The 27,019-nt window shown below is 45.4% G+C and overlaps 1 protein-coding gene across 1 annotated transcript in view; it reads right to left on the bottom strand.

Annotated features, from left to right (window-relative positions):
* Nucleotides 1–3,468: 3,468 nt before the first annotated feature.
* The window catches only part of RHOJ (ras homolog family member J), a 62,010-nt gene continuing 38,459 nt past the window's right edge, over nt 3,469–27,019 (bottom strand). Inside the window, exons 2-6 of the mRNA XM_082219957.1 lie at nt 13,548–13,606; nt 9,620–9,784; nt 6,765–6,860; nt 3,874–4,662; nt 3,469–3,517 (exon numbers count right to left, since the gene is read on the bottom strand). Of these exons, the coding sequence (XP_082076083.1) occupies nt 4,516–4,662; nt 6,765–6,860; nt 9,620–9,784; nt 13,548–13,606 (467 nt within the window). The 3' untranslated portion in view covers nt 3,469–3,517; nt 3,874–4,515. The remainder of the gene's footprint in view (nt 3,518–3,873; nt 4,663–6,764; nt 6,861–9,619; nt 9,785–13,547; nt 13,607–27,019) is intronic.

Here is a 27,019-nt window from a genome sequence, read left to right as displayed (position 1 = left end):
AAGAATTAAAAACACTGACTGCATCCCTGGAACAAGTAAAAAAACCCAAGGATGTATGTAAAGGGGAAAGCAGCTACCACGAAAAATCATCAAAAAACGTGAGGGACTGTGAAGGGGCTGTACCTCAAGGCAATTGTTAAACTGTAAACTATACTGTGAAAATAAGTCTGAAAGAAATCCAAATTGTACTCCAAGTGAAAATAAATTTAATCTACTTTAACCAGAATATAAAAAAGAACAGCAAGCGTAAAAGAGGGGGAAGGGAGAGAAAGCTGTCTCAGTTTTGGGGATGGTGGGGGGGCATGTGAGGAGGGGGAAAATCCCCTTGTGACAAGACTAATCCTTGAAGTACTGCAAAACATGTGGTTAAAGTCTTCAAGGTGCAACGAGACTCTGTTGTTTTTACACGACACAACTTTGGCATGCAACGGTGATTGGTCACTGTGAATGAGCGGGTGCTTAGTGTACACAAGTCCTCCTCTCTCCTTTTTTAAAGAAACAAAAGCATTTTTATTGAAGGCACCATTAACCCCCACATGATTGCTGGGAGTAAAGCAACTTCCAGGAAGACACTTGAGCCAGTGTGGGGGGAGACAGACAAAAAGGCAACTCTTCTTTCCTTGCTGACACCTTCTTGAGTAACTTACCTGCAGATTGTTTTTCTCAAAGGCTTTACTTCCTTCCTGCTTCATGTTAGCATTGGACCTGCTTCATGTTAGCACTGAACTCCATCATGGCCACGTATAATAGCTTGGTACTCATAACGGCTTTGGGACGCGGGTGGCGCTGTGGGTTAAACCACAGAGCCTAGGACTTGCCGATCAGAAGGTCGGCGGTTCGAATCCCCGCGATGGGGTGAGCTCCCATTGCTCGGTCCCTGCTCCTGCCCACCTAGCAGTTCGAAAGCAACTCAAAGTGCAAGTATATAAATAGGTATCACTCCGGCAGGAAGGTAAATGGCGTTTCCATGCGCTGCTCTGGTTTGCCAGAAATGGCTTAGTCATGCTGGCCACATGACCCTGAAGCTGTACGCCAGCTCCCTTGGCCAATAAAGCAAGATGAGCGCCGCAACCCCAGAGTCGGCCACGACTGGACCTAACGGTCAGGGGTCCCTTTACTGCTACCAGGAGTAAGAAATCTTATCTTTCCTTAGTTCTTTCAGCCAGCAGTTTTAGCAGACTATTTATTTCGGCTCCCCAGCTTGCCATATATACCAAACTCCAACAACGATGACCCATGCAAAATTTTTCCACAGGTAAGCTATCTGCGCTCATTTAGCAAAATAAGGCGAGGGGAAAAAATCGCCACAACCTTCCGAAGGCTGCTCTTTCCAATTGCATTTAAATGATTTGTGGAACACATTAAATAAGGCACCTATGGTAGCCTTAAGGCACTGGGTTGTCCTAGGCAGTTCTCGGTTGCTTTGTAGCTGCGTGGAAACTAGAATGAAAAACATTTGAGACTTTTAGTTTAGAGAAAGGGCAAGTACTGTAAGGGGTGGCACGATAGAAATGTTTAAATTACGCAAGGCCTGGAGAGACTGCAGCCATTTCCAAGTGTCCTTATTTTCCAGGGACAGCCCCGGATTTACAGAAGCCCATCCCGGTTTCTTATCCTGGGATGCCCCGCTTTTCCTTAGGGCGTCCCTATTTTCATCAGAGAAATGTTGGAGGGTATGAGAATGGGTAGAGAAAAGCGTTTCTCCCTTTCTCATAACCAGAAGTTGTGCAAATCCAAGGACGCTGAAAGTTGGAAGAGTCAGGGCAGATTTTTAAAAGCCCATTGAGTCCAGCGTCCTGTTCTCAACATGGCCAACCAGATACCCATGGAAAACATGCGCAAGCAGGGCCCAAGAGCACCCTCTCCATGGTTTCTGGCAACTAGTATTCAGAACTGTGGAGGCAGAAGACAGCCATTGTGCTAGAAGAAGAGTATGGATTTGATATCCCGCTTTATCACTCCCCTAAGGAGTCTCAAAGCGGCAAACATTCTCCTTTCCCTTCTTCCCCCACAACAAACACTCTGTGAGGTGAGTGGGGCTGAGAGACTTCAGAGAAGTGTGACTGGCCCAAGGTCACCCAGCAGCTGCATGTGGAGGAGCAGGGAAGCGAACCCGGTTCCCCAGATTACAAGACTACCGCTCTTAACCACTACACCACACTGGCTCCCATTGATATTTATCTAATCCCCTTTTAAAACCAACAAAGTCGGTAGCCATCACGACACACAGCCGGCATGAATTCCATAGCTTAACTATTTGATTGTTATCATGTGTTATTACGTCTCCATCCCACCTTTCTTCCAAGCCCTAACCTATAAAGCCCTAAATGGCCTCGGTCCAGTATACCTGAAGGAGCGTCTCCACCCCCATCATTCTGCCCAGACACTGAGGTCCAGCGCCGAGGGCCTTCTGGCGGTTCCCTCATTGCGAGAAGCCAAGTTACAGAGAACCAGGCAGAGGGCCTTCTCGGTAGTGGCACACGCCCTGTGGAACGCCCTCCCATCAGATGTCAAAGAGAGAAAAAACTACCAGACTTTTAGAAGACATCTGAAGGCAGCTCTGTTTAGGGAAGCGTTTAATGTTTAATAGGTTATTGTATTTTGGTGTTCTGTTGGAAGCCGCCCAGAGTGGCTGGGGAAACCCAGCCAGATGGGCGGGGTATAAATAATAAATTATTATTATTATTATTATTATTATTATTATTATTATTATTATTATTATTATTTATTAGGAGCTCAACGTGGCAAACCTGCTTGGTCTCCCCACATCTTATACTCACAACAGCCCTGTGAGGTCGGTTAGGTTGAAAGACAGTGACCAGCCCAAGGCCACCCTGTGAGCTTCACGGCTGAGGGGGCATTTGAACCCTGGCCTCCCAGGTCCTAGTCCAACACTCTAACCACTGCACCACACTGCCTGCAGGCGCTGTGTGATGAAGGACTTTCTTTTACCTGTCCTGAATCTTCCAAGAGCCATCTTCATTGTGATAGGAGAAAGGGGGAGAAAAACACTTTCTGGACCCACTTTATGATTTTATACATTTCTATTGTGTTGCTTCTCACTCACCTTTTCTCTAAACCAAAAAACAAACGAACAGCAAATGCTATAACCTTTCCTCATAGGGGAGCTGGTCATCCCATTTATCATTTCCATTACCATTTTCTGAACCTTCCTCAACTTTACGATATCCTTTCGGAGGTTGTTCAATGAGCAGTTTAGAATTTCCCAGAATTTCCTGCATTGCAGGGGGTTGGAATAGATGACCCCTGGGGTCCCTTCCAACCCGGCAGCTCTGGGATCCTACATCTTAAAACAACAGCGAGAACAACTGGGTGAAGAGGAAACTAGATCTGCATTCAGAATATACATGTAGCTCCTTCCAGACCCCGGCTATAGCCATTTACAAGCAAGAAAATTCGGTTGTGTGGTACTCAATTTAGTAAAAAATAAAATAAAATCCCAGATGTCCAAGGGTAAAATGACAATACATTTTGATGGCTCTCTAGTTGGATAATGCTCAATACAGTGGTGCCTCGCAAGACGAAATTAATTCGTTCCGCGAGTTTTTCCGTCTAGCGAATTTTTCATCTTGCAAAGCACGGTGTCGGGAAAGTTTTGGAAAAGCTTCAAAAATCACCAAAGTCTTCAAAAACCTCAAAAAAGGCTACCACGCTGCGTTCTATGAGTTGCTCCTCGAAGTCAAGTCGCAACTGTATTAACGGTGTTAAGAAAAAGGAAAAAAACTTGCAAGACGTTTTCGTCTTGCGAAGCAAGCCCATAGGGAAATTTATCTTGCGAAGCAGCTCAAAAACCGCAAAACCCTTTCGTCTAGCGAGTTTTTCGTCTTGCGAGGCATTCGTATTGCGGGGCACCACTGTATATAAAAAGGGAGACAAAATACAGTAAATGTCAGTTTGATACCACATCATTTCCCTCCTCCCCAAGAAATGAGGCTCTTTTCTAAACGGGGAATATTCATAAAAAAGCAGATTAAAACAGGATCTCTAATGTTGCATCAATATCTTAACCACGGTCAACTCTGAAACAGTTATTTGCCTGCCTGATTTAGCTTTTGAGGCTCGGTCATGATTGAATATTCATACTGGAGCAAATCAATTCATTCGTTGTTGCTGAAGGCTACAAATTACTGAATCTAGAGATTCTCTCAGTTCTGCTGCAGGATCCTTGGAGATCTTTTCACGTTTTTTTCCGGATCCTGACACCGCAGGAAGAGTTCTCTCAGCTGCTTTACTTTATCAGCTAGCTTTGCCTGAGGAAAAGTGACTACGATATGGACCATCTGCTTGTATCTACAGCTCTGTAGCGGTTAGAAAAAAGCAGGTAAGATATGACAAGGCGCAAACTTAGGAGGAATCACAGATGGGGAAGATCTCCCTTTGAAGATGCCTCCTTCCCGGTCATGTCCTTCGATCTTTTGTGCAGGTGTGGAATTATGGGATGGGAAGACTCTGGCCAAACACCAGCCCATCCCCATTCCGATATTCTGGTCATCGTCATACAACTCGACAGCAGCTGCCGCACTCAGAGCATGGTTTCTTCTTCTTCTTGGGATTGAATATGGTGAGTATCGCTTCGTCAAAGACGGCCTTCAGGCCTTTCTGAGTCAAGGCTGAGCACTCCAGGTAGCACTGGGCGCCGATCTAGAACGAATAAAAAATAGAGAGACAAACAGGCCTGAGCGACGGTGGCAAGAAAATAACGTCTGGGTCATAAAAAAAACCCCAGAATCATTTTTACTCGGTATTATAGGTGAGGACATTAATAGACAAGATGTTAAATTATTTTTATATGCAACAACAGCGGCAAGAGTATTGTTAGCCCAGAAATAGAAGCAAGAAGAAATTCCGACGAAAGAAGAACGGCAGACGAAATTAATGGACTACGCAGAATTGGATAAAATGACAGGAAGGATTCGAAACCTGCGGGACCAGAGATTTACAGAAGATTGGAAGAAATATATGAGCTATTTGAAGAGCAAGTGTAATCAACAAATTGCGCTAGTAGGACTGCAAGAAGTTTTGCAAGGAGAAATATATGAAATATTGCAAAGCAGAGAAAGAGTAGAGATATTAGTTATGAAATTTAAATGCAATAGTGAAAGTAAGAAATGTGAATTAAGTGAACAGATTGGAAAATTTTCAGATGTGATTGATGGAAGTCAAAAAATTGTATAAGATATAAAAGTATGTTTAATTATTGTTGAAAATGATATGTTAAAAAATTAATAAAAAATTATATAAAAAAGAAAAAAGAAAATAAACTCTGGGTCAGGTGTAAGCAACCTAAGGCCCGTGGGCCGGATGTGGCCCAATTGCCTTGTCAATCCGGCCCATGGACGGTCTGGGAATCAGCGTGTTTTTACATGAGTAGAATGCGTGCTTTTATTTAAAATGCATCTCTGGGTTATTTGTGGGGCATAGGGGCATAGGTTCACCCCCCCAAAAAAAATAGTCCGGCCCACCACATGGTCTGAGGGATGGTGGACCGACCCATGGCTGTAAAAGGTTGCTGACCCTGCTCTGGGTATTGAAAGGTAGAGTGCCCCCAGGCAAGGAGGTTCCATTTGACTATCTTGGCCGAAACAAGAGTCCTCTGTCTTCCTCCAAGAATTTGTCTAAAGCTATCTAAGATGTTTTACTGTTGTTTTATGATTTGCTGGAAGCCTCCCAGAGTGGCTGGGGCATATAAGAGCATATAATTCCATCTATCTATCTAATCTATCTATCTATCATCTATCTATCTATCTATCATCTATCTATCTATCTATCTATCTATCTATCTATCTATCTATCTATCTATCTATCATCTATCTATCTATCTATATCTATCTATCTATCATCTATCTATCTATCTATCTATCTATCTATCTATCTATCTATCTATCTCTATCTATCTATCTATCTATCTATCTATCTATCTATCTATCTATCCTTTAGCTTGCATCCTAGCCCAACATCCTGTATCCCATGGCTGCCAAACTAGGTGCCTCTAGGAGTAGCCTCCAAGCAGAGCATGAAGACAAATATCTATATTCTGCCATTGCTCCCCAGCAATGGGTATTCACAGGTAGGCTATCCATGGACATGGAGGTTCTATTTGACCTAAAGCCATCAAACATCATTTTCCCTTTTCCGTGGACTTCTCATAAGGATAGAGTGGAAGTAAAATCTGCATGTATAGGCACTTATGAAGAACTTGTATTGAAACGATAGTCTTTTCTAGGTTTTTAGATGGCTCTGTTTTATCTGTGTGAGCTGCCTTGAGTCCTGCACTGGGGGAAAAAACTGTATTTTTTCGCTCCATAAGACACACTTTTTTCCTCCTAAAAAGTAAGGGGAAATGTCTGTGCATTTTATGAAGCGAATGCTGTGTGGAGGAGGGACGTGTAAGCGGCTCCTGTCCGCTTTGCTGCTTTAAAGTGAGCCGCAGAGGACAGACGGACGGGAGCCATGGCTCCCCTTCATTCAGAATATTTCCCCCCCATGTTTTCCTCCTCTAAAAACTAGGTGTGTCTTATGGTCAGGTGCGTCTCATGGAGTGAAAAATACGGAAAATACATACATACTGTATATACAACAACAACAACGAGCCTGGCTTAGTTTACAAGGAAGGTGCAGGGCCCAAATCAGGTGTAGATCTAGTTTGCCTGATCAAATCCTGGCTCAATCAGTCAAGATATGCATGATTTTCATGCCCTTGCATGCGGCGTCTTGGCTCTTGGGTTTAATGGGAGCAACAGTACCTCTTTAGCCAGTTTGATGCCGTGTTCGTAAGACAGGGGCTTCTCCTTCATGTAGAGCAGTCGAGTCAAGGTTTTTGGATCATCTCGTAGGTCAATCTAGGAGTTTAAAGCAGATGTAGAGTTTAAGGCTTGTTCAAAAAAGAAAAGAAAAAAGGGCTATCTAAGGTCTCTAACTGTTGGAGATGCAACAGAGATAATGCTTCTCTTAAAAAGTGTTTTTTCATTGTCCTATATTGAAAGATGTTTTGGCAGAAGGTAACTGAAACTATCAACAGAACTGCACGGAGCAACCTTACATTTACAGAGCAAAATATCCTCTTGAATTATATACCCAGCACATGGAACCTTACAAAAGGACAATAGGAGTGGACTCTCTGTGCCCTTACCATGGCAAAAAGACTGATACTGATTGTCAGGGGTTCAGGAGCAGAGGCGAGGGCAAGGGAGGAAACAGAGAGCGAGGGGGAGGAGTCCGAAGGAAAGATGAGTGATGACGACGACCCGAGATCTCCGAGTCTTTCCAGTGAATCGGAAGATTCACAGAAAGGAGCGCCAGTGGCCAGAGCAAGGGGGGAGCCTAGGGGGACACCCCAGGAAGAAGGGACCAGAGGGGACTCAGAGAGCAGCAGTTGGAAATCGGGGCCAACTTCCCCACCAGAATGCAGTAGGGAGGAAGGGTCCCAGGTATCGGGATCAGGCGACTCGCCACAGGTGGGAGGGCTTGAGTCAGGATTGGCCACACCTCCGTCGGGGAGTGAGGAAACGGTCAAGAGGAAGGTGAGAAGTTGGGCGCGCGCGCCAAGTTCAAATGCGCAGGAAGGCGGCACAGTAAGCAGCCCGGAAAGGGAGCCAGGTCCTAAAGCCCGCCGCAAAGAGGGAGAAGGGTCCGGGGGGTCGGCGTCGGAAGAGTCCAGGAAGGAAGAGACCACGGGGGGCAGAGGGACCCAGAGAAGGAAGGAAAGGCGGAAGTGGTGGAGTAAGGCTAGAGTATTAAGTTGGTGTACAAGAGGCGGGGACTCAGACGGAGCTTCGCCGGTCTAGCTTCTAAGACGTAGGGCTGCACGCTGCAGCTTGAAAATGGAAACTGTAACTCAATAAAGACTTTTATAAAGTGAACGCTGGCTAGCGTGATCCTCTGTGAGCTAGGATCTGGAAGCAGCTCTGACACTGATGAATTGGAATAATAAAAATGTGGCTCCCTTCTATGAGTGCATTGAAGACTTATGCAGTGGTACCTCAGGTTACATACACTTCAGGTTACAGACTTTGCTAACCCAGAAATAGTACCTCGGGTTAAGAACTTTGCTTCAGGATGAGAACAGAAATCGCGTGGCGGCAGCGGGAGGCCCCATTAGCTAAAGTGGCGCTTCAGGTTAAGAACAGTTTCAGGTTAAGAACAGACCTCCGGAACGAATTAAGTTCTTAACCCGAGGTACCACTGTACATACAAGCTCGCAACATATGAACAACTTGCATATAAATGCAGACTTGCTATGGACAAATTCAATGATATTTGGAATCCATTCTTACAAATAGGTTCAGATCTGGTGAAGAACAATTAACAACCTTGTAAAATATACAGCTTTGGGCTCCCCCCTTCCCCCCTTTGTTTCCCCTTCTGCCCGGGTTCTGCTTCTTTTTTTCATTTTCTCCTTTCTGTTTGCGTCTCTTGGCACACATATAGTTATGTATTTTTGAACTTTCAATAAAGATGTTGTCGTCCCCCCGCCAAAAAAAAGGCTTGTTCACAGCTATGGCATCCCTCACTGAGCAGGAACCTTCTGCCTAGGTCCTATCTGTCTGTCCATCATCACATTATTTGAGCGTTGTAATGGTCACAAAGTGAGACTATCATGTGGCAGCTGCAATTGTAGAATCAGAGAGCTGAATAATAGTAATAGTAATAGTAGTAGTAGTAATAATAATAATAATAATAATTTGGATTTGATATCCTGCTTTATCACTACCCGAAGGAGTCTCAAAGTGGCTAACATTCTCCTTTCCCTTCCTCCCCCACAACAAACACTCTGTGAGGTGAGTGAGGCTGAGAGACTTCAGAGAAGTATGACTAGCCCATAGCTGTCAACCGTCCCTTATTTGGCGGGAAACTCCCTTATCCCAGCGCCGTGTCCCGCTGCTGTCCTTTACTGATGATGTCCCTTAAATTTCCCAGGTTTCAAAGGAAACAGCTCCTCTCTCTCCCTCCCTGCTGGCCAGGGAGGATGGAGGCTCCAACTGTGTTGCTTGGCTGCATTGCGCACCCAATGAGGAGTCTAAGAACGACTGGGGGGGTGGAGCTTGCATGCCTTGTGCAGATGAAATCGGCAGCACTGCCTGGGACTCGCCTTTGCTCAGCGCTTCCCAGCGGAGAGGTGACGGTGGTTTCCCTTGCTGCATCCCCTTTGCCGGGTTGATGCACTGTGGGAACCACCGCTTGAGGCTTCGTGTGGCTGCTGGCTGGGCTTTCTGCCTTTGGCTTGGAGGAGCTCAGAAGTTGAACATACCTGTGTCCGAAAAATCACTTACTTTGGCTGCTGATCCCTTATTTTTGAGGCTGCTGGTCCCTTATTTTCAAATTTGTAAGTTGATAGCTATGGACTAGCCCAAGGTCACCCAGCAGCTGCATGTTGAGGAGCAGGGAAGTGAATCCGGTTCACCAGATTATGAGGCCACCGCTCTTAACCACTACACCATACTGGCTCTAGTCCAGCCCCCTGCAATGCAGGAATATTTTGCCCAACATGGGATTCGAACCGACGACCCTCATGCTCTACCGACTGAGCTTTTCCAGTTGGCTGAGTTAGCATGAACACACCCGAGACCAGTGTTTTGCAGACTCCCCAGCCATCCTTTACCTGTGTTCCTATCAGAACATAAGGCACATGGGGCATGCAGACTTTCAGTTCCGGCACCCATTCCTCCTGGACGTTGTGGTACGAGGCAGGGTTCACCACGGAGAAACAGATCAAAAACACGTCCGTGTTGGGATAAGAGAGAGGCCTGAGCTGGTTGTAGTCCTCCTGCCAGACAGCAAAAGAATTGAAATGACAGCATTACAACAGCAGTGAAATGGTTATTTGGAACAGCAAACTTAGACGACCTTTCTGATTCCTCCCAATTCTTTGATTCTAAGCATCCACACAACCGTTTGTGCACGCGATAAAGTCAAAATTTATTGAGTTGCCTAGGTGTTTTCTTATTAGCTTTCAGGGCCAGGAACAGGCAGCTGACTAAACATTAGGAAGAAGTTTCTTATGGCAAGAGCTGTTTGAAATAAATACTACTTTGGGGCAGTGCTATTTTTCTAATCTAGAACTCGCCATGAATGCCTCCCTTGTTCTCTTAGAAAAAGCCCTGCTTTGGGGGAAATGTAAAATTCTCAGGCGGTGAGATTATTTTAAACCATATACCAACCGTGGGGTTTGACTGTCTGCCAAAAGACTGATATTGATTCATTGGAAAGATAAAACCATGGCCCTCTTTGAGCGATGGATAGAAAATATGACAGTGCTTGCAATATACAAATTAGTAATTTTTCATTCGTTGTAATAACTGTATTACTTCTGTATTCCATATTGTATCACAATTTCAAGTATTTTTCTTTAATTTTTCTTTTTATTTGTTCTTTTCCTTTTCCTTTATTTTCTAATGGAATTTTTTAAATGAATTATTATTATTATTATTAATGTAAGTTGGATGGCCATCTGTCAGGGATTCTTTACCGTACACTTTTTGATGTGGTGAACTGCAAAACAGATAGCTTAGAGTGACCACGAGATGGCACTAGATTCTCGCAAGAAGGTTCACAACAAAGCGTTTTGAGTTTCCAAACAATATTTGCTTCGGAGAGGTGAAGCTTGGGGCACCATTAAGAATGTCAGAAAAGAGAGCTGGAGACATGGAATGCGACATCAACGCTTGACTCTGAGATAATTGGCTGTCACGACACTAGGTTGGGTAATTCACTTGGACTCTTGTGCCGAGGGCAAAATCCCAGGGGAGATGGGGAGGCGAGACAGAGGCCCCTGCTGGCCCTCCAAGTGTCCCTATTTTCCAGGGACAGTCCCAGATTTACCGAAGCTGCCTCGGTTTCTGATTTGACCCTGGAATACCCCGTTTTCCCTTATTTTCATCAGAGATAAGGAACAGAATGTCCCTATTTTCATTGGAGGGACACGGGTGACGTTGTGGGTTAAAGCACAGAGCCTAGAACTTGCCAATCATAAGGTTGGCGGTTCGAATCCCACGACGGGGTGAGCTCCTGTTGCTTGGTCCCTGCTCCTGCCAACCTAGCAGTTTGAAAGCACGTCAAAGTGCAAGTAGATAAATAGGTACTGCTCCGGCGGGAAGGTAAATGGCGTTTCCGTGCGCTGCTCTGGTTCGCCAGAAGCGGCTTAGTCATGCTGGCCACACGACCTGGAAGCTGTATGCCGGCTCCCTTGGCCAGTAAAGCGAGATGAGCGCCGCAACCCCAGAGTCGGCCACGACTGGACCTAATGGTCAGGGGTCCCTTTACCTTTTTATTTTCATTGGAGAAATGTTGGGACAGGGGGGTTATGACCCTGTTTTCATGGCAAGCTGCTGGCAGTGTTGCATAATCATTTCCAGAGGTGTGGCCATGCTTAGCTTTTTTGCAGCAAAACCAATATAGGCTTTTGTACTGTGCAATCCTATGCACGTCTGCTGAGAAGTAATTCACAAGGCTTATTCTCAGATATGTAAGAGTAAGGGGCAGAGGCCCTAGCTCAGTCTTAGGGCATTTGCTTGGCATGTGGAAGGTCCCAGGTTCAAACCCTGCCATCTGCAAGAAGGGCTGGAAAATGCCCCCTGCCTGAAACTTTGGAAAGCTGCTGGCAGTCAGTGTAGACAATATTGAGCCAGAGGGATCAATGTTCTGACTCAGCACTAGGCAACTTCCTATGTGCATATAGAGTTTCAGCTTCAATGTGACATAAGTTACAGGCATCTGATGAAGCAGACTCTAGTCCATGAAACCTCACGCTAGGACAGCCTTACGTCCGGGATTTCCCAGACGTACCTGGAATACTGCAGTCGGCAGCAGTGCGGAAATCGGCATCATGAAAATCCGGACAAACGGCAACCCATGTCAGCAGTGTCGTTTTCCCCATCTTTCCTTAAAAATTTTGCTCAACAACTTTGCCCCCCTACCAAAAAAGCTAAATAACTCTGCCAAAAAAAATCTAAACAACTTTTGTGCCTGGATTATCACTTTTTGAAATATGGCAGCCCTACCTGTAATAAATTTGTTAGTCTTTCTTTTTCTAATATCATTTTAGTTTCTTAAATGAATACAGTGGTACCTCGGGTTACATACGCTTCAGGTTACATACGCTTCAGGTTACAGACTCCGCTAACCGAGAAATAGTGCTTCAGGTTAAGAACTTTGCTTCAGGATGAGAGCAGAAATCGTGCTCTGGCGTCACGGTGGCAGCAGCAGGAGGCCCCATTAGCTAAAGTGGTGCTTCAGGTTAAGATCAGTTTCAGGTTAAGAACGGACCTCCAGAACGAATTAAGTACTTAACCCGAGGTACCACTGTATTACATGCACAATACAAACTCTAAATTAGTTAGAACATCATATAATGCAACATAATCCTATGATGTCTTTTATCATCAAACGTATGTTATAATAAATTGGTTAGTCTTCAAAGTGCTGCAAGGCTTTTTGTACCATGTGTCTGTGTGTATGAACTGACTCTTGTGCAATTTTCCAAAAATGAAAAGCTTACATTTTTGTCTGCCTTAAGGAACAAAGAAGAACCTCAAAATTTTCTTCAGGAGAAGAACAGTGGCATCAAAGATAGACATAACATGCAGAAATGACACACTGGTCTTGACCTTTAAAGCCCTTTGTGGCTTAGGGGCCTCGTATCTACAGGACCGCCTCTCCTGGTCTGCCCTGCAGAGGACCTTAAGGTCCATGAATAACCATAGTTTAGAAGTCCCGGGCCCTAAGGAAGTCAGAGTATCCTCCACCAGGGCCAGGGCCTTTTCAGTGATGGCTCCGACCTGGTGGAATGCTCTGACCCATGAGACTAGGGCCCTTCCGTCGGGCCTGTAAGACAGAGCTATTCCGCCTGGCCATTAATTTGAATTCAGCCTGATCTTTTACAGTGGTGCCCCGCAAGACGAATGCCTCGCAAGACGGAAAACTCACTAGAAGAAAGAGTTCTCCGTTTTGGAGGTGCTTCACAAAACGAATCTCCTATGGGCTTGCTTCGCAAGATGAAAATGTCTTGCGAGTTCCTGCGGGTTTTTTCCCTTTCCCCCCTTTTCCTAAGCTACTAAGCTGCTTATCAGCTGATCCGATAAGCCGATAAGCCGCTAAAAGCCGCTAAAAGCCACTAATAGCGCTAATCCGTCAATGGGCTTGCTTCGCAAGATGAAAAAACCGCTAGACGAAGAGAATCACAGAACGGATTCTTTTCGTCTTGCTAGGCACCACTGTATTTCCCTTCTCTTCCTTCCCCTTCCCCTTTTATGAAGATCACTCACTCTGAGACCCCACAGCTAATTCTCCCCTGGCCTCCTCACTGGCCCAAGTAGGACCAATTCAGTCAGCAAGCCCTGAGGACTATTTAATTAATTTTTGATTTTTGAATGTTATTTTTATTCATGTTTTTATTCTGTTATTTTATGCTGCTTTTGTAATTAAGCATTTTAAAGTATTTTAAATGTTGTTAGCCGCCCTGAGCCCGGTTTTTGAACCGGGAAGGGCAGGGTATAAATAAAAAATTATTATTATTAGTAGTAGTAGATTACCTGTCCTGCAGTGTCATAAAGTCCAAGCAAATGCTGTCTGCCTCCGACTGTCACAGTCACTATAAAAAAAGAGAGAAAACAGAAATATATTACAGGAGCCTGGTTGGATCAGAATAAGGGCCCCTGCAAAATTTGGGCTTTTTTTCCAGTTTGGAGCAGAGGTTCCCAGACTTATTTGGTCTACCACCACCTTTTCGGGGGGGGGGGATTATTCAGTGCCCCCCCCCAGAAATCCTGCCAGCTCAGTCCAATCCGCTCAAGGGTCAGGGGCGGTGCCACAGTCCCCCTGCCATTGTCGAAATAGACAGGCAAGCTGAGACCCACTTCCTGGGCCTGGGTTCACCCAAAAGGGTTCAGCCAAGCCCAGGAAAACCCACCACCTCCAGCATGACTGCTGGATCCAGGGGAGGCGTTGTATGAATGGTTGTTTTTAAAATTCTTCTTTCTTTATGCTTCCACTGCCCCCTTACTTTTATTCAACGCCCTCCCCCAATTGCACCCGAGGCTACTACTGCCCCACTGGATCATCCCAGCGCCCCCCAAGGGGTGGTGTCGCCCACTTTGGGAAACACTGGTTTAGAGAAAAGATTGGCGTAAGAGCTTGATGTAGAGTAACATTAGACCTATCCCTGCCCATTAGGTAAAGGTAAAGGGATCCCTGACCATTAGGTCCGGTCATGGCCGACTTTAGGGTTGCAGTGCTCATCTTGCTTTATTGGCCGAGGGAGCCGGCGTACAGCTTCCAGGTCATGTGGCCAGCATGACTAAGCCGCTTCTGGCGAACCAGAGCAGTGCACGGAAATGCCGTTTACCTTCCCGCCGGAGCGGTACCTATTTATCTACTTGCACTTTGACGTGCTTTCGAACTGCTAGGTTGGCAGGAGCAGGGACCGAGGAATGGGAGCTCACCCCCTCATGGGGATTCGATCCACCAACCTTCTGATCGGCAAGTCCTAGGCTCTGTGGTTTAACCCACAGCGCAGGACCCTAAATTTTGACACTGGAAGAGACAAGAGAGGGAGACAGGATAAGAAGGGAAAATGATGGATGGATGAAAGAGTAGCTGCATGGATTTAGGCTTAAATTTGGTTGGGATCCTCGCATGACAATGGACTCGTGTGGCGTTTTGAAGGTGGAAGAAAAGGACCCACCAAACAAAATTAGACATCTGTTGCACTTAGCTCATCTTTTGTTATTCTAACTCCAGTGCGGAGATGAACTTCACAGGCTGGTGCTTTCGGGGTAGCAAGAGATCTAAGGAAGCTACGCAGGGTCAGGAAGAGACCCCCGTCTGGTGGGTACTCATTTCTAAGACCCCAGATCTAGGTTGCGACTCTTCCCTACTGAGGGTGTGTTTGGGTTATGTCTGGGTTTGGTACATTCAGCATCCGTTTTCCCCTTCCTCTTCTTTCTTTCCAGTGGAAGGTAGTTTGCAATGTCTTGGTCCTTGCGTCAGAACCCACCATCTCGGTGAGAACGATGGGAGTTCGTTTTGGACAAAGCATGGCTATTCTTTTATGTGTTTATGTCTCCCAACACTCATCTATTGAAAATCTTGTTTAGTTTGTGTTAATGCCCTTCCTCCCAGGAGTCCGGGGAAGTATAAACAGTCTTCTGAGAAGCCTCCCATTCAGGTGGTGGCCAAGAGCAAGCCTGCTCTGATCCAGAGATAAATAATTGCTCTTGCTTTACGTTACATGATTCATCTGGCTAAATCAACACTCCCCCCCACAAAGGGGCTCCAAGTAGTCCAGTGCATCATGGGAAGAGGGTGAGCTGAGAGGAAAGCAAAGATGATTATTTCCTCTATGAGGAACGGTTGCTGCGTTTGGGATGTTTTAGTATAGAGACAAGGTGAGTTAGAAGCAACACGGTAGTAGTGGCAGACCCCTGACATTCACCCCATTTGTTGGGTGCTGGTGCCCAGTCTGCGCATTATGCACTGCTAAATGCCACCCCAATCTCTGAGCAGTGAGAGACTTAATAATAATAATAATAATAATAATAATAATAATAATAATAATAATTTAGTGTTTATACCCCGCCCATCTGGCTGAGTTTCCCCAGCCACTCTGGGCGGCTTCCAATCAAGTGTTAAAAACAATACAGCATTAAATATTAAAAACTTCCCTACACAGGGCTGCCTTCAGATGTCTTTTAAAGAGAAGATAGCTGCTTATTTCCTTCATATCTGAAGGGAGGGCATTCCACAGGGCGGGTGCCACTACCGAGAAGGCCCTCTGTCTGGTTTCATGAGTTCCAGGTGCTTACCAAAAGTTTGGTTTCCATGGAATGAAGGTCAGGGGAGATGGTGGATATATGGATTTATTTCCACATATTTACAACCTGAGCCTAAGATGGAGGGGCTCACAGCAAGAAAGTATTTGAGAGGGCCGGCCCCCCACAAAGTTGATGGCCATTCCCATTCAAATGGTGTGTGTGCACTGCGTCATGTGATCAATTGTGCGAGGCGGGGCTTACCTGGGCCCCCACAATATTTTATTCAAGTTGGTGCCTGTCAGGATGCTGTCAGCGGCTCCAGGCTGGTTGCCCAGGAAAGTATAAAGACAAGGAAAAGTTTCTTACCGTCCTTTTTTATTTCAGTCTTTACACAGAGAGGCTATAGAATCCAGCCTTTTGGATAATGGCGTTGTGCGAGTGAATCTCTCCCACTTTCTCATTCATCAATCTCATCGTCTCTCCTACAGGTGCTGTTACGTGCCCTCTGTTTTTGAGCTCTTTGCTCTCCTACTTTCAAGGCTCGCTGGGTTCTTGGAGGGGGGTCTGAAATGCCTTCTAAAGACAGTGTGTTCGTCAGCTGTCACCCCCCCCGGTGCTTCCTCTTTCTCCTCTCACATGATTTCCCAACTTCCCCCCTCATCTGCATCTGAGCTGTGACTTCCCTCAAACCCCTGTTGTAAATGTAAACTGTCTTCCTCTTCCTCCTCCCTGGAAGGGTCAAGCTGGGAAGGCAGACTCCACCATTCCTCTTCTGCCCAGTCCCTGCCATCACCCCTGGCACAAAGCAAACATGCCTCTGTCTCTGCAGCTACCAGACTGCTTCTAGCTCAGCTCACAACAACCCCCTATCTCCCTATTTTCCTTCTGCCTACCCAACTTCTTTGGTTATGCTAATCCTGGTGCTTGTTTATGGAGAAACCTAGAGAGTTCCAGAGAGACATCTACTTCTGCTTCATTGACTATGCAAAAGCCTTTGACTGTGTCGACCACAGCAAACTATGGCAAGTTCTTAAAGAAATGGGAGTGCCTGATCACCTCATCTGTCTCCTGAGAAATCTCTACGTGGGACAAGAAGCTACAGTTAGAACTGGATATGGAACAACTGGATATGGTTTAAAATTGGGAAAGGAGTACGACAAGGCTGTATATTGTCTCCCTGCTTATTCAACTTATATGCAGAATTCACCATGTGAAAGGCTGGGCTGGATGAATCCCAAGCCGGAATTATGATTGCCGGAAGAAATATCAACAACCTCAGATATGCAGATGACACAACCTTGATGGCAGAAAGTGAGGAGGAATTTAAGAACCTTTTAATGAGGGTGAAAGAGGAGAGCGCAAAATATGGTCTGAAGCTCAACGTCAAAAAAACGAAGATCATGGCCACTGGTCCCATCAGCTCCTGGCAAATAGAAGGGGAAGAAATGGAGGCAGTGAGAGATTTTACTTTCTTGGGCTCCATGATCATTGCAGATGGTGACAGCAGTCATGAAATTAAAAGACGTCTGCTTCTTGGGAGAAAAGCAATGACAAACCTAGACAGCATCTTAAAAAGCAGAGATATCACCTTGCCAACAAAGGTCTGTATAGTAAAAGCTATTGTTTTCCCAGCAGGGGCGCGGACTTATAAAAAATATTGGGGGCCCCGGGAAAGCTCATGAATAATAAATAAGCTCATGAATATGCAGATAAAGTGGCGCCGCCTCCTCGTGAGCGAATAGGGGAGAGCGTGCTGCGCCTATTAATCAGCTCCGAAGGAAATTGGGTGGAGCTTTTGCTCGGGAGGGAGGGCAGGAGGCATGCAGCCCGACCCTGTGCATTTTGGGCTGGGGGAGGGGCGGCGGCGGCGCTCTGCTGGAGGGGCGCCTGAGATTATTGGGGGGCGGAGCCCCCCAAACGAATTTTTGAGGGGGCTCGGGCCCCCTCAGGCCCCATGGAGTCGGCGCCTATGTTTCCCAGTAGTGATGTAAGGAAGTGAGAGCTGGACCATAAAGAAGGCTGATCGCCGAATAATTGATGCTTTTGAATTCTGGTGCTGGAGGAGACTCTTGAGAGTCCCATGGACTGCAAGAAGATCAAACCTTCTGAAGGAAATCAGCCCTGGAAGGACAGATCCTGAAGCTGAGGCTCCACTACTTTGGCCACCTCATGAGGAGAGAAGACTCCCTGGAAAAGTCCCTGATGTTGGGAAAGATGGAGGGCACAAGGAGAAGGGGACGACAGAGGACGAGATGGTTGGACAGTGTTCTCGAAGCTACCAGCATGAGTTTGACCAAACTGCGGGAGGCAGTGGTAGACAGGAGTGCTTGGTGTGCTCTGGTCCATGGGGTCATGAAGAGTTGGACACGACTAAACTACAACAATCCTGGTGCTTAACTAGCCAGCCACAATCCATTGCCTAGACAAAGGGACTGGTTGGGCAAGCTTGCTCTCCTATCTTCTAACCTGCCCTCCCCCCACCAATACAGGAACCCAAGAATCAGACAGGGCTCAAAGCATCATGCAGAGTGATCCTTCTCCCAACAAAACATGGTGCCCATCATAAAGTCAGGGGTTTTGCTGGCAAACGGATAAAATGCACCGAGAACTTTTAACCGTTGCACCATAACGAGGTCCGAATTCTGCGCCGCATCCATCTCACTTTAAAGCTGCGTCAATAGCAGCCGGAGGAAGGCAGGCAGATTGACAGCTCAGCAGGTTTCCTGTCTAATGAAGCTATCTGGAAGTTTGCCTGGAAGTCGGTAGAGAACTAGTTCACTCTCCTTCCATGCAAAAATAATAAGTGTGATGGATTAGGCTTGATCTCTCTGTTCATCTACCTGTGGCATGAGCTACCAGGTGCTGATTTCTTTTTGCCTGACAAATCTCATTTATCATTTAACACCACTCCTCCCCTCCCGGGTGTAATTTATTATTAAAAGTCCATTTCACTTGTTTCTTGAGGGCCCCCACTGTAGGATGATATGGTATTGCTGGATCCCACCCATGAAGTATTGGAGGCTCCTGGTGAGATGCGAAAGCATCTGGCAAGGCAACATAACAGAGCAGCTGGAAGGACGGATTGATCATTTTCATATCTGCCACTACCTCTGGCCTGTCAGGAAATCCAGTTGCTATCGACAGCTCCGCGGCTATTTATTAAGTCAAGGGCCAACGCAAGCAGGTCCTGATAAAGATGCACAAAAGTCCCCAGCAGACAGTTAATGAACAGCCTTTTCCCTCGGGGGACGATTCTTCCAAACCCTTATCTGCCAGAGGTTGACAAGCTGGTAATAGGAATTCAATGTACAACAAATCTGTCCTTTAAGCAGCGAGGGGAGGCGAAGTCAGGAAGATAAATAGAACAAGAGCGCTCTGACAACCTCTCTTGTACAAGGTGGGAGCTGAATATGGCCTGGTGAAAACACGGAGGACGGCGCTGATTGACAGGGTTAGATTTATATTCCCATATCTTTGCAGAACGCCGCCTAAGAGCCGCTTCATCACTCTGGCAAGCTGTTGCTTACATGGGCCTCTCTGAAGTGGGAAGCGTTTATTATTTCAATCCCTCGATTTCTGCAGCGTGCCCCTTGGCTTCCGCAACCCCTGACAGCCCTGGAAAGGAGAGTGTTTCCTTTCTGCTTGTGCGTGAGGATGGAAGAAAGTCAAGGCGAGTGTTTGCAGACCTCTCCCTGCTTCCAAACCGACCTGGCAGGAAGGGGACGAGGGATGAAAATTCCCAGTTGAAACAAAATCCCCCTTCCTGACTGTGTTAGAACATGTGCTTCGCATGCAGAATGTCGTAAGTTCTATTCCTGGCAGCTCCAGTTAAAAAAATCTGCGTCAGGACTGCTGGGAAAGTACCCAAAGAGGACCCAGAACTTGGAAAGCTCATGTAAAAAAAAAAAAAAAAAGGATCTATTTATTTATTTCATAAAATTGACACACCAATTGATTGTGAATGAAAAACATAGAATCATAAGATTGGAAGGACCCTGAGAACAGGGACATTCTATTCTGTATCAGGAAGCTTCTCCTGTGTTGGATCACTCTGCACAAATAGACCTCATATACACATCTACACCTTGAGCCAATTGCAACCTCTCAGCTGAACCTCACAGGGTTGTTGTAAAGAAAAAAATGCAAGGGTAGGGACCGTGTACAACACCTTCCACAGATAAATGGAATGAAACAATATTTTAGCTGTAAGCTGTCTTGTGTCCCTGCCAGGGACAAATGTGGGTAATAATAATCAGTGCTTTTGTATTTAAATATACCTTCCTTAAGAAACCAGAGGCCTTTCTCCTGGGCATTGTCGACCAATTGGTGCAAAAGAAAGACAGAACATTCTTTATGTATGCTACAACAGCAGCAAGAATACTCATCGCAAAGTATTGGAAGACACAAGATCTACCCACCTTGGAAGAATGGCAGATGAAGGTGATAGACTACATGGGATTGGCAGAAATGACTGGCAGAATCCGAGACCAGGGAAAAGAGATGGCGGAAGAAGATTGGAAGAAATTTAAGAACTATCTTAAGAAACATTGTAAAATTAATGAGTGCTAAAATGATGTGGCTTTAGAAATTAAGTTGATTATAGCTGTAAAGCTTAAGTTAAAAGAAAAGAAAGTTTAACAATTAGATAAAATTAAGGGTGAGGATTTGCTGAATTAAATATTTGAAATTGGAATGCAGAAAGGGGAGGTATGAGGAAGTCGGTGAAGCAAGGTTTAAGAAAATAAGGATTTGAAATTATATTTGTTTTTTGTTTTGTTTGTTTGTGTTTCTTTGTATTGTGTTTGATTATATTGTTTGTATTGTGTTTGATTATATAATTTTTGAAAATCTAATAAATATCTTTTTTTAAAAAAATAATAATCAGTGCTTCCCCCCCCTTAAAAAAATGTTTAAGGGTACTGTCATTATGACAAGAAAACCACCATTTTATAGTTCAAATCGGGAAAAATAAATACAGTAAATGGACAAAAGTACAAAGATTCACAAAATGTTTAATGGTATGCATACCCCTGCGTTCCCCCAGAAAAAAGCACTGATAATAAGAATAATGATTAACAATGGAAACTTTGAGAATTATCAGGAACATACCAGAGAGGAAATCCTAATGAACTCAGTGTGACTTAGTTCCGTGTAAAAATGCTTTGCATTGCCGTGTAAGCTGCAGAGTCTTTACCCAGTTACCTGGGAGTAAGCTCCATGGAATACAGTGGGACTTACTTTTTGAGTAGACAGTAAGGCTTCATTGGAATAAACATGCCATGTGTTTCTTAAGAAATGGCTGGCTGCTGAAGCATTGCAATTAAGGAATCAAAAGTGGATTGATGACCTTTCCCCTGCAAAATCATAGGAAGTTGCCTGCCAGCTTCACCATTTCCTTCATTTGGCACAACAATTTTATTTTCAGTATCAACAGGACTCCAGTTTTGCACCTACACACCCTCACAGCACTTTTAATTGCTCTCCGAGACGTATAGGGGAGGAAAAAGGAAACCGGGATATTCTGTGATCAAATCAGAAACTGGGGTGGCTTCTGTGATTCTGGGACTGTTCCTGGAAAATAGGGACACTTGCAGCGTAAAATACATAATAATAATAAATTTTTATTTATACCCCACCCTTCACGGTTCAAAAACCGGACTCAGGGCGGCTAACAACAAATTTAAAACACTTTAAAACACTTAATTATAAAAGCAGCATAAAATACAGTATAAAAACATGAATAACAATAAAATTCAAAAATCAATTAGATAATCCCCAGGGCTAGCTGGCTGAATTGATCCTACTTGGGCCAGCGAGGAGGCCAGGGGAGAATTAGCTGTGGGGTCTCAGAGCGGGTGATCTTCATAAAAGGGGAGCGGGAGGGAAGGGAAATAAAAGATCAGGCTGAATTCAAATTAAAGGCCAGGCGGAATAGCTCTGTCTTACAGGCCCAACGGAAGGAGGTTAAATCCTGAAGGGCCCTGGTCTCATGGGACAGAGCATTCCACCAGGTCGGAGCCATCACTGAAAAGGCCCTGGCCCTGGTGGAGGATAGTCTGACTTCTTTAGGGCCTGGGACCTCTAAACTATGGTTATTCATGGACCTTAAGGTCCTCTGTGGGGCAGACCAGGAGAGGCAGATTCGTAGATAAGAGGGCTCTAAGCCACAAAGGGCTTTAAAGGTCAAGACCAACACCTTGAACCTGACCCTATACTCCACCGGTGCAACTGGTATACCACTGGGTGAATATGTTCCCATGGCAGGGACCCCATATGCACAGAGGTAATCCAACCCTCTTAGGGCCATCTTAAGCATATCTGGTGCTGTGGTGCAAAGCTCCCTCTGCCATGTTTCTCAGGGTTGTCGACCTTTTTTTAGGGAGGGTGGTGCTGCCAGTGGGGCTGGAGGGAGGAGGTGGGCAGTGGCTGGAGGGCGGCTCCTCCAGCTGGGAAGAGGCAGAGGCTGGACGTGGTGGCTCCTGGCTTAGCCACGATGGCCATGGCAGATGGACGCTCTGGGCATGGCGCTGCTTCGGCGTGGCATGGCAGAGGCGGGCGAGGGCGGCAAGCTGATGCAGGGAGGCGCCGCATCCAGCCTCCGCCTCTTCCCTGGTGCCCTCCAGAACTTGGTGCCTTGGTGCCCTGCACCACTAGCCTCTATGGGTAAGACGTCCCTGAACCCTCTAACCCCATAACGGGCAGATGGCAGCAACAGGGTAAGCCGAGTACATGATGACAGAGGCAGGACCACTGAGGTCAGACTGCTGGCATAGGTCTGTGGCCACACAGCCCTCAGGAGGGCAAAATAGCTGCCACAGCAATACTCTCCTATAGGTCTTCCCTGTTTTCTTTATAACCTTTCACCGCTGCTGAATTTTAGTGAGCCACTCGCCGATTGCACTAATTCTCCCTGCCAAAGTTTCATTCTACGTTTCTGATGCGTTTAGTTATTCCTTCACATTTCCCATATTGCGTTCATTTATTTTTCTTAGCCCCGCAAGTCGCCCGGGGGGATATGCATCGATGGGCCGCCCCTGAAAGCGAGCAATAAAAATAAATTGGTGTCCAAGGCCTGATGTCCTTGCCATCTGGCAATGAGGTCATTGTCTTGGAGCTAAGACTCCAGGCCTCTCTTAAAAGGTCCTAAGCAGCAGCTGAATCCATGTCCCTAGTACCTTTTTCAAATGAGCCAGTTTTCTTTCCTTCCCCAAATTCGTCGCAAATCACGGCGCGGGCCGTTTGCCCATCTCTAATTTCAGCTCCCTCGAACAGGAGAGTGGAATGGCAACGAGCAACTTAATTTCTTGGCTTGCTTTGTAAGTAGGATTGCCAAACTTTCCTTACTTTTAAGCAGCATCAATCATGCTAAAGCTTTCTCTGTTATTCCGGAGCAGGACAGCTCCACCGAGCCTAATAGGTGCCCTTCTTTCCAGACATCTCTTCAGGGTGTCTTTCTCATCGAACACTTTCATGTTTTGCCTTCGCGTAAAGGAGGCTGGACTAGCATTTGGAGATGGAGAGGCTGTGTCGAACAGCTTACCCTCAGCCTGGTGCCCCACAATATGTTGCGTGACAGTTCCCACCCGTCCTGGCCAGCATGGTCAATGGTCAGGGATGGTAGGAGAAGCTTCCTGGTGTCCCTGTTTTCATCGGAGAAATGTTGGAGAGTATGCATGTAGGAATTTAGAACACGGCATGATCAGGGTTCTGAATTGAGTGGGTGCCTTCAGTGTAGACCCAGCTCAAACCTCCCCGAATTTCTTTCCCCTTGTACCTGGGCACTGAAAAGGTACCTAATGGTATCGCTAATGCAGATTCACCAATAGATTAAATTGAGAAATGAATACACAGGAAGGTAAGGTGGTCAGGCTGCGGGGACTCAGCTTCCTCCCCCATGGCAGTAAATAAGAAAATCAAATGAAAGGAACGCCTTACTAGTTAGATTCTTTAATAATCACACTGAGAGACAAAAGAACATGTCTCCCTAGGAAATGGCGGTGCTCCCAGCAAAGGCTTACACCCCCTCAGTCCCTCTTAATCTACGCCACTCCTACGTCTTGCACCCTCTGCGCTTTCTGTTCTGAGACTTTCTGAGCTCTTCTCGACTTTGGGGAGGGTGGTGGAGGAATGCTGTTCAACGACTGTGAATCTGTGAATCTCTCTTCCAGTGTTTCTTCTCCTAGCTGTTCCCCATCCAGTATTTCCCAGCTTCTGCCTTCTGAACTATGCCTCTCTGCAAACCACTCTTCCAAATCTATACTGTTGTCCTGCTTCTGGGAAGATTCAGGAGCAGGGGGAGGCTCCCACTATTCCTCCTCAGTGCAGCGCTCCTCAGCATAGTCCCTGACAGGTGAGGAGAGTTGTGGCTTTGTGTTAGAGCAGGCATGTCCAACAGGTAGATTGTGATCCACCGGTAAATCACTGGACTTTGGCTTCCCTAAAAAAAGCTCAACAACTTTGATCTGAACTCTGCTCCGTGAGCAGATCACAGTCTCTTGGGAGTTGGCCATCCTGCTTTGCACAAAGAAAGTTACAGGTTCAATTGCTGGCACTTTTGCTTTGTATTGGGCTGGGAAAAGCTCTTGCCTAAAACCCTGCAGAAATGCTGCCGGTCAGTGTTGACATTACTGAGCTGGAAGGACCAGTGGTCTGATTTGTAGGGATGGAAAGATATGTCAGTTTTGGTTTCTAATTTTTCCGATCTTCAGTTCAGTTCTCCACACTGTTGTTGTTTAGTCGTTTAGTCGTGTCCGACTCTTCGTGACCCCATGGACCAGAGCACGCCAGGCACTTCTGTCCTCCACTGCCTCCCGCAGTTTGATCAAACTCATGCTAGTAGCTTCAAGAACACCATCCAACCATCTCATTCTCTGTCGTCCCCTTCTCCTTGTGCCCTCCATCTTTCCCAACATCAGGGTCTTTTCCAGGGAGTCTTCTCTTCTCATGAGGTGGCCAAAGTATTGGAGCCTCAGCTTCAGGATCTGTCCTTCCAGTGAGCACTCAGGGCTGATTTCCTTCAGAATGGATACGTTTGATCTTCTTGCAGTCCATGGGACTCTCAAGAGTCTCCTCCAGCACCATAATTCAAAAGCATCAATTCTTCGGCGATCAGCCTTCTTTATGGTCCAGCTCTCACTTCCATACATCACTACTGGGAAAACCATGGCTTTTTCTCCACACTAGTTCACAGTTTTTTTGGGTTTTTTTTAAGTCCTCATGAAAATTCATCAGCATTTCTGCGTGAATTTCTCTTAACATACATATTTTAATATGCAGTTTTGCCCAATGGAGTGAAATTTTAATCTTACTTTCATAAAACACTTTAGTTGATGCATTTTTTTGCATACATTACATGCCTGGAGCAATGCAAAACTCAGAGAAGTATGAATTTTGAAAGATAGCTGTGTTTCGGTTCTCATTTTGCTTTCGAAAGGGCAAATTACATATTTTTGCCTTTAAATGTGAGCTGAATCAATTCCCCACCCCACTGAAAGGCAGGTTTCTACATGTCTATGCAGACTATCTACCAGTTAGATCTTGTTTAACTTTAAATTTATTAACACCTTACACTGCTCTTCATCGTTTTAGCATATCATTTCTACATGGTTTTTAATAGTATATTCAATATTGAATGTAATGCATTATATTGTGTTTTATGTATTCTGTTTTCTTCCTACCTTTTCTGCTGGTCATTGACTGAAATAAATATACTATTACCAATTAGAGTTTCATGTAGATTAATCATTAACTTTTAAAAGAATAAACATGTATTTCAAATTAACTTGGATGAATGTCACCTAAAGATTACCCAAAATAATAATAAATAGCAATACAGCCAAACCAATTAGAGCAAAAAATAAACAAATTGCGCCCTTGCTGCTTAGCCCTGCCGATTAAAAATTGCCGCTGCTCATTAACCTGGTGTCTGTCAATTAGGCTGGTTAAAGTTTGCAGCCATTGCACAATGTGAAAGATGGGAAGACGGCATTTTTAATTATGCCTCCTCCGAAACCCAGGGCCATTTCAGATGAGGTTCCATGACCCCTGCTAAGCTCCTCATTTCACAGTTCAGATTTGTCCGCATCAACGTTAGTGCTCCTTGCCACCTATGTCTCTATTAGACACGAGGATTCAAAATGGCCTTGACAGAGCACAGAGCTTGCGTCTGGAACAGGGAAGTGAGTTTCGACAATGACAAATGCAATGCACAGCATGTATGGAAGGAAATGTGCAGTATGGGAGAGGAGGGGAACACAACCACACAACCATCTTGGATAGATCGGGTGGATGAAGCATCAGATAAAAGGCTATTTAGTTTGGAGAAAAGGTATGCAATGTTAGGAGTTCTGCCTACACTCGAGTAGGACCATGGCAGAGACACATGCCCAACCGGCATGTTCTCTCCCTCCTGGTCAATCGTTTGGGAGCTTCCAAAGCTCTCTTCAGCCCGAACATCACAGCGACTGATGCCAACTGACACTGGCACACTTAGGGATGCATGCTCCTCATGCATGACAGACCTCAGCAACTCAGCATTTTGGCTAATCTACTTTATTTACATATAAACACACACGGAGCACTGCAACATGGCTCCCTCTCTCTCTCTAGCATCAGACAGCAAAGAGAAAAAGAACAAAGGACAATAGTCCCACTTCACAGAACACAGTAACACAAACATCCTGTCTCCGTCACATCCCACTCTGTGGAGTCAAAACATATACCATCATGTGAAAGACAAAAATCCCATGACTGCAATCATGGAGCAGGAATTCTAACAGACAAATCATAGAGGTATATAGAATTATGCATGGCCTAGGGGAGGCATCTTCCAACCACAAGTAGCCTGAGATCTACCATCTAATATCAAAAACTGGCAGTGATCTACCACACTCTCCCATTGTCATTCTTAAACATATTATATTTGGCTGAGCTTATGATAAAAATAATAACAAATGACAGTCACTTCCATAAAACCTGAAAACTTCATCATAAATTGTTATGTACTAAGCTTGGATCCTAGAACAATAGGCAGGTAGGATCCTAGAATGCAACAACTGATTGGCCTGCAAGAGAAGACCAATCAGGCTCCAGGAGGGAAGCAGAATCAGCCAATCAGACGGGACTCATTGTGTAAATAATGTATATAAAAGCCTGAGGTTTTGGGGGAAATTGAATCACTGTTTTACAAGCTGCAATAAAGAGCATGAAATCACTGCAGGACTCCGAGTATATTTCATAAATCAATATATTTT

Source organism: Podarcis vaucheri (genome assembly GCF_965113315.1).
Source record: "Podarcis vaucheri genome assembly, chromosome: 1".
NCBI classification, from domain to species: Eukaryota; Metazoa; Chordata; class Lepidosauria; order Squamata; family Lacertidae; genus Podarcis; species Podarcis vaucheri.
The sequence above is the reverse complement of the archived record's forward strand: the minus strand, read 5'-3'. Positions and strand labels throughout refer to the sequence as shown.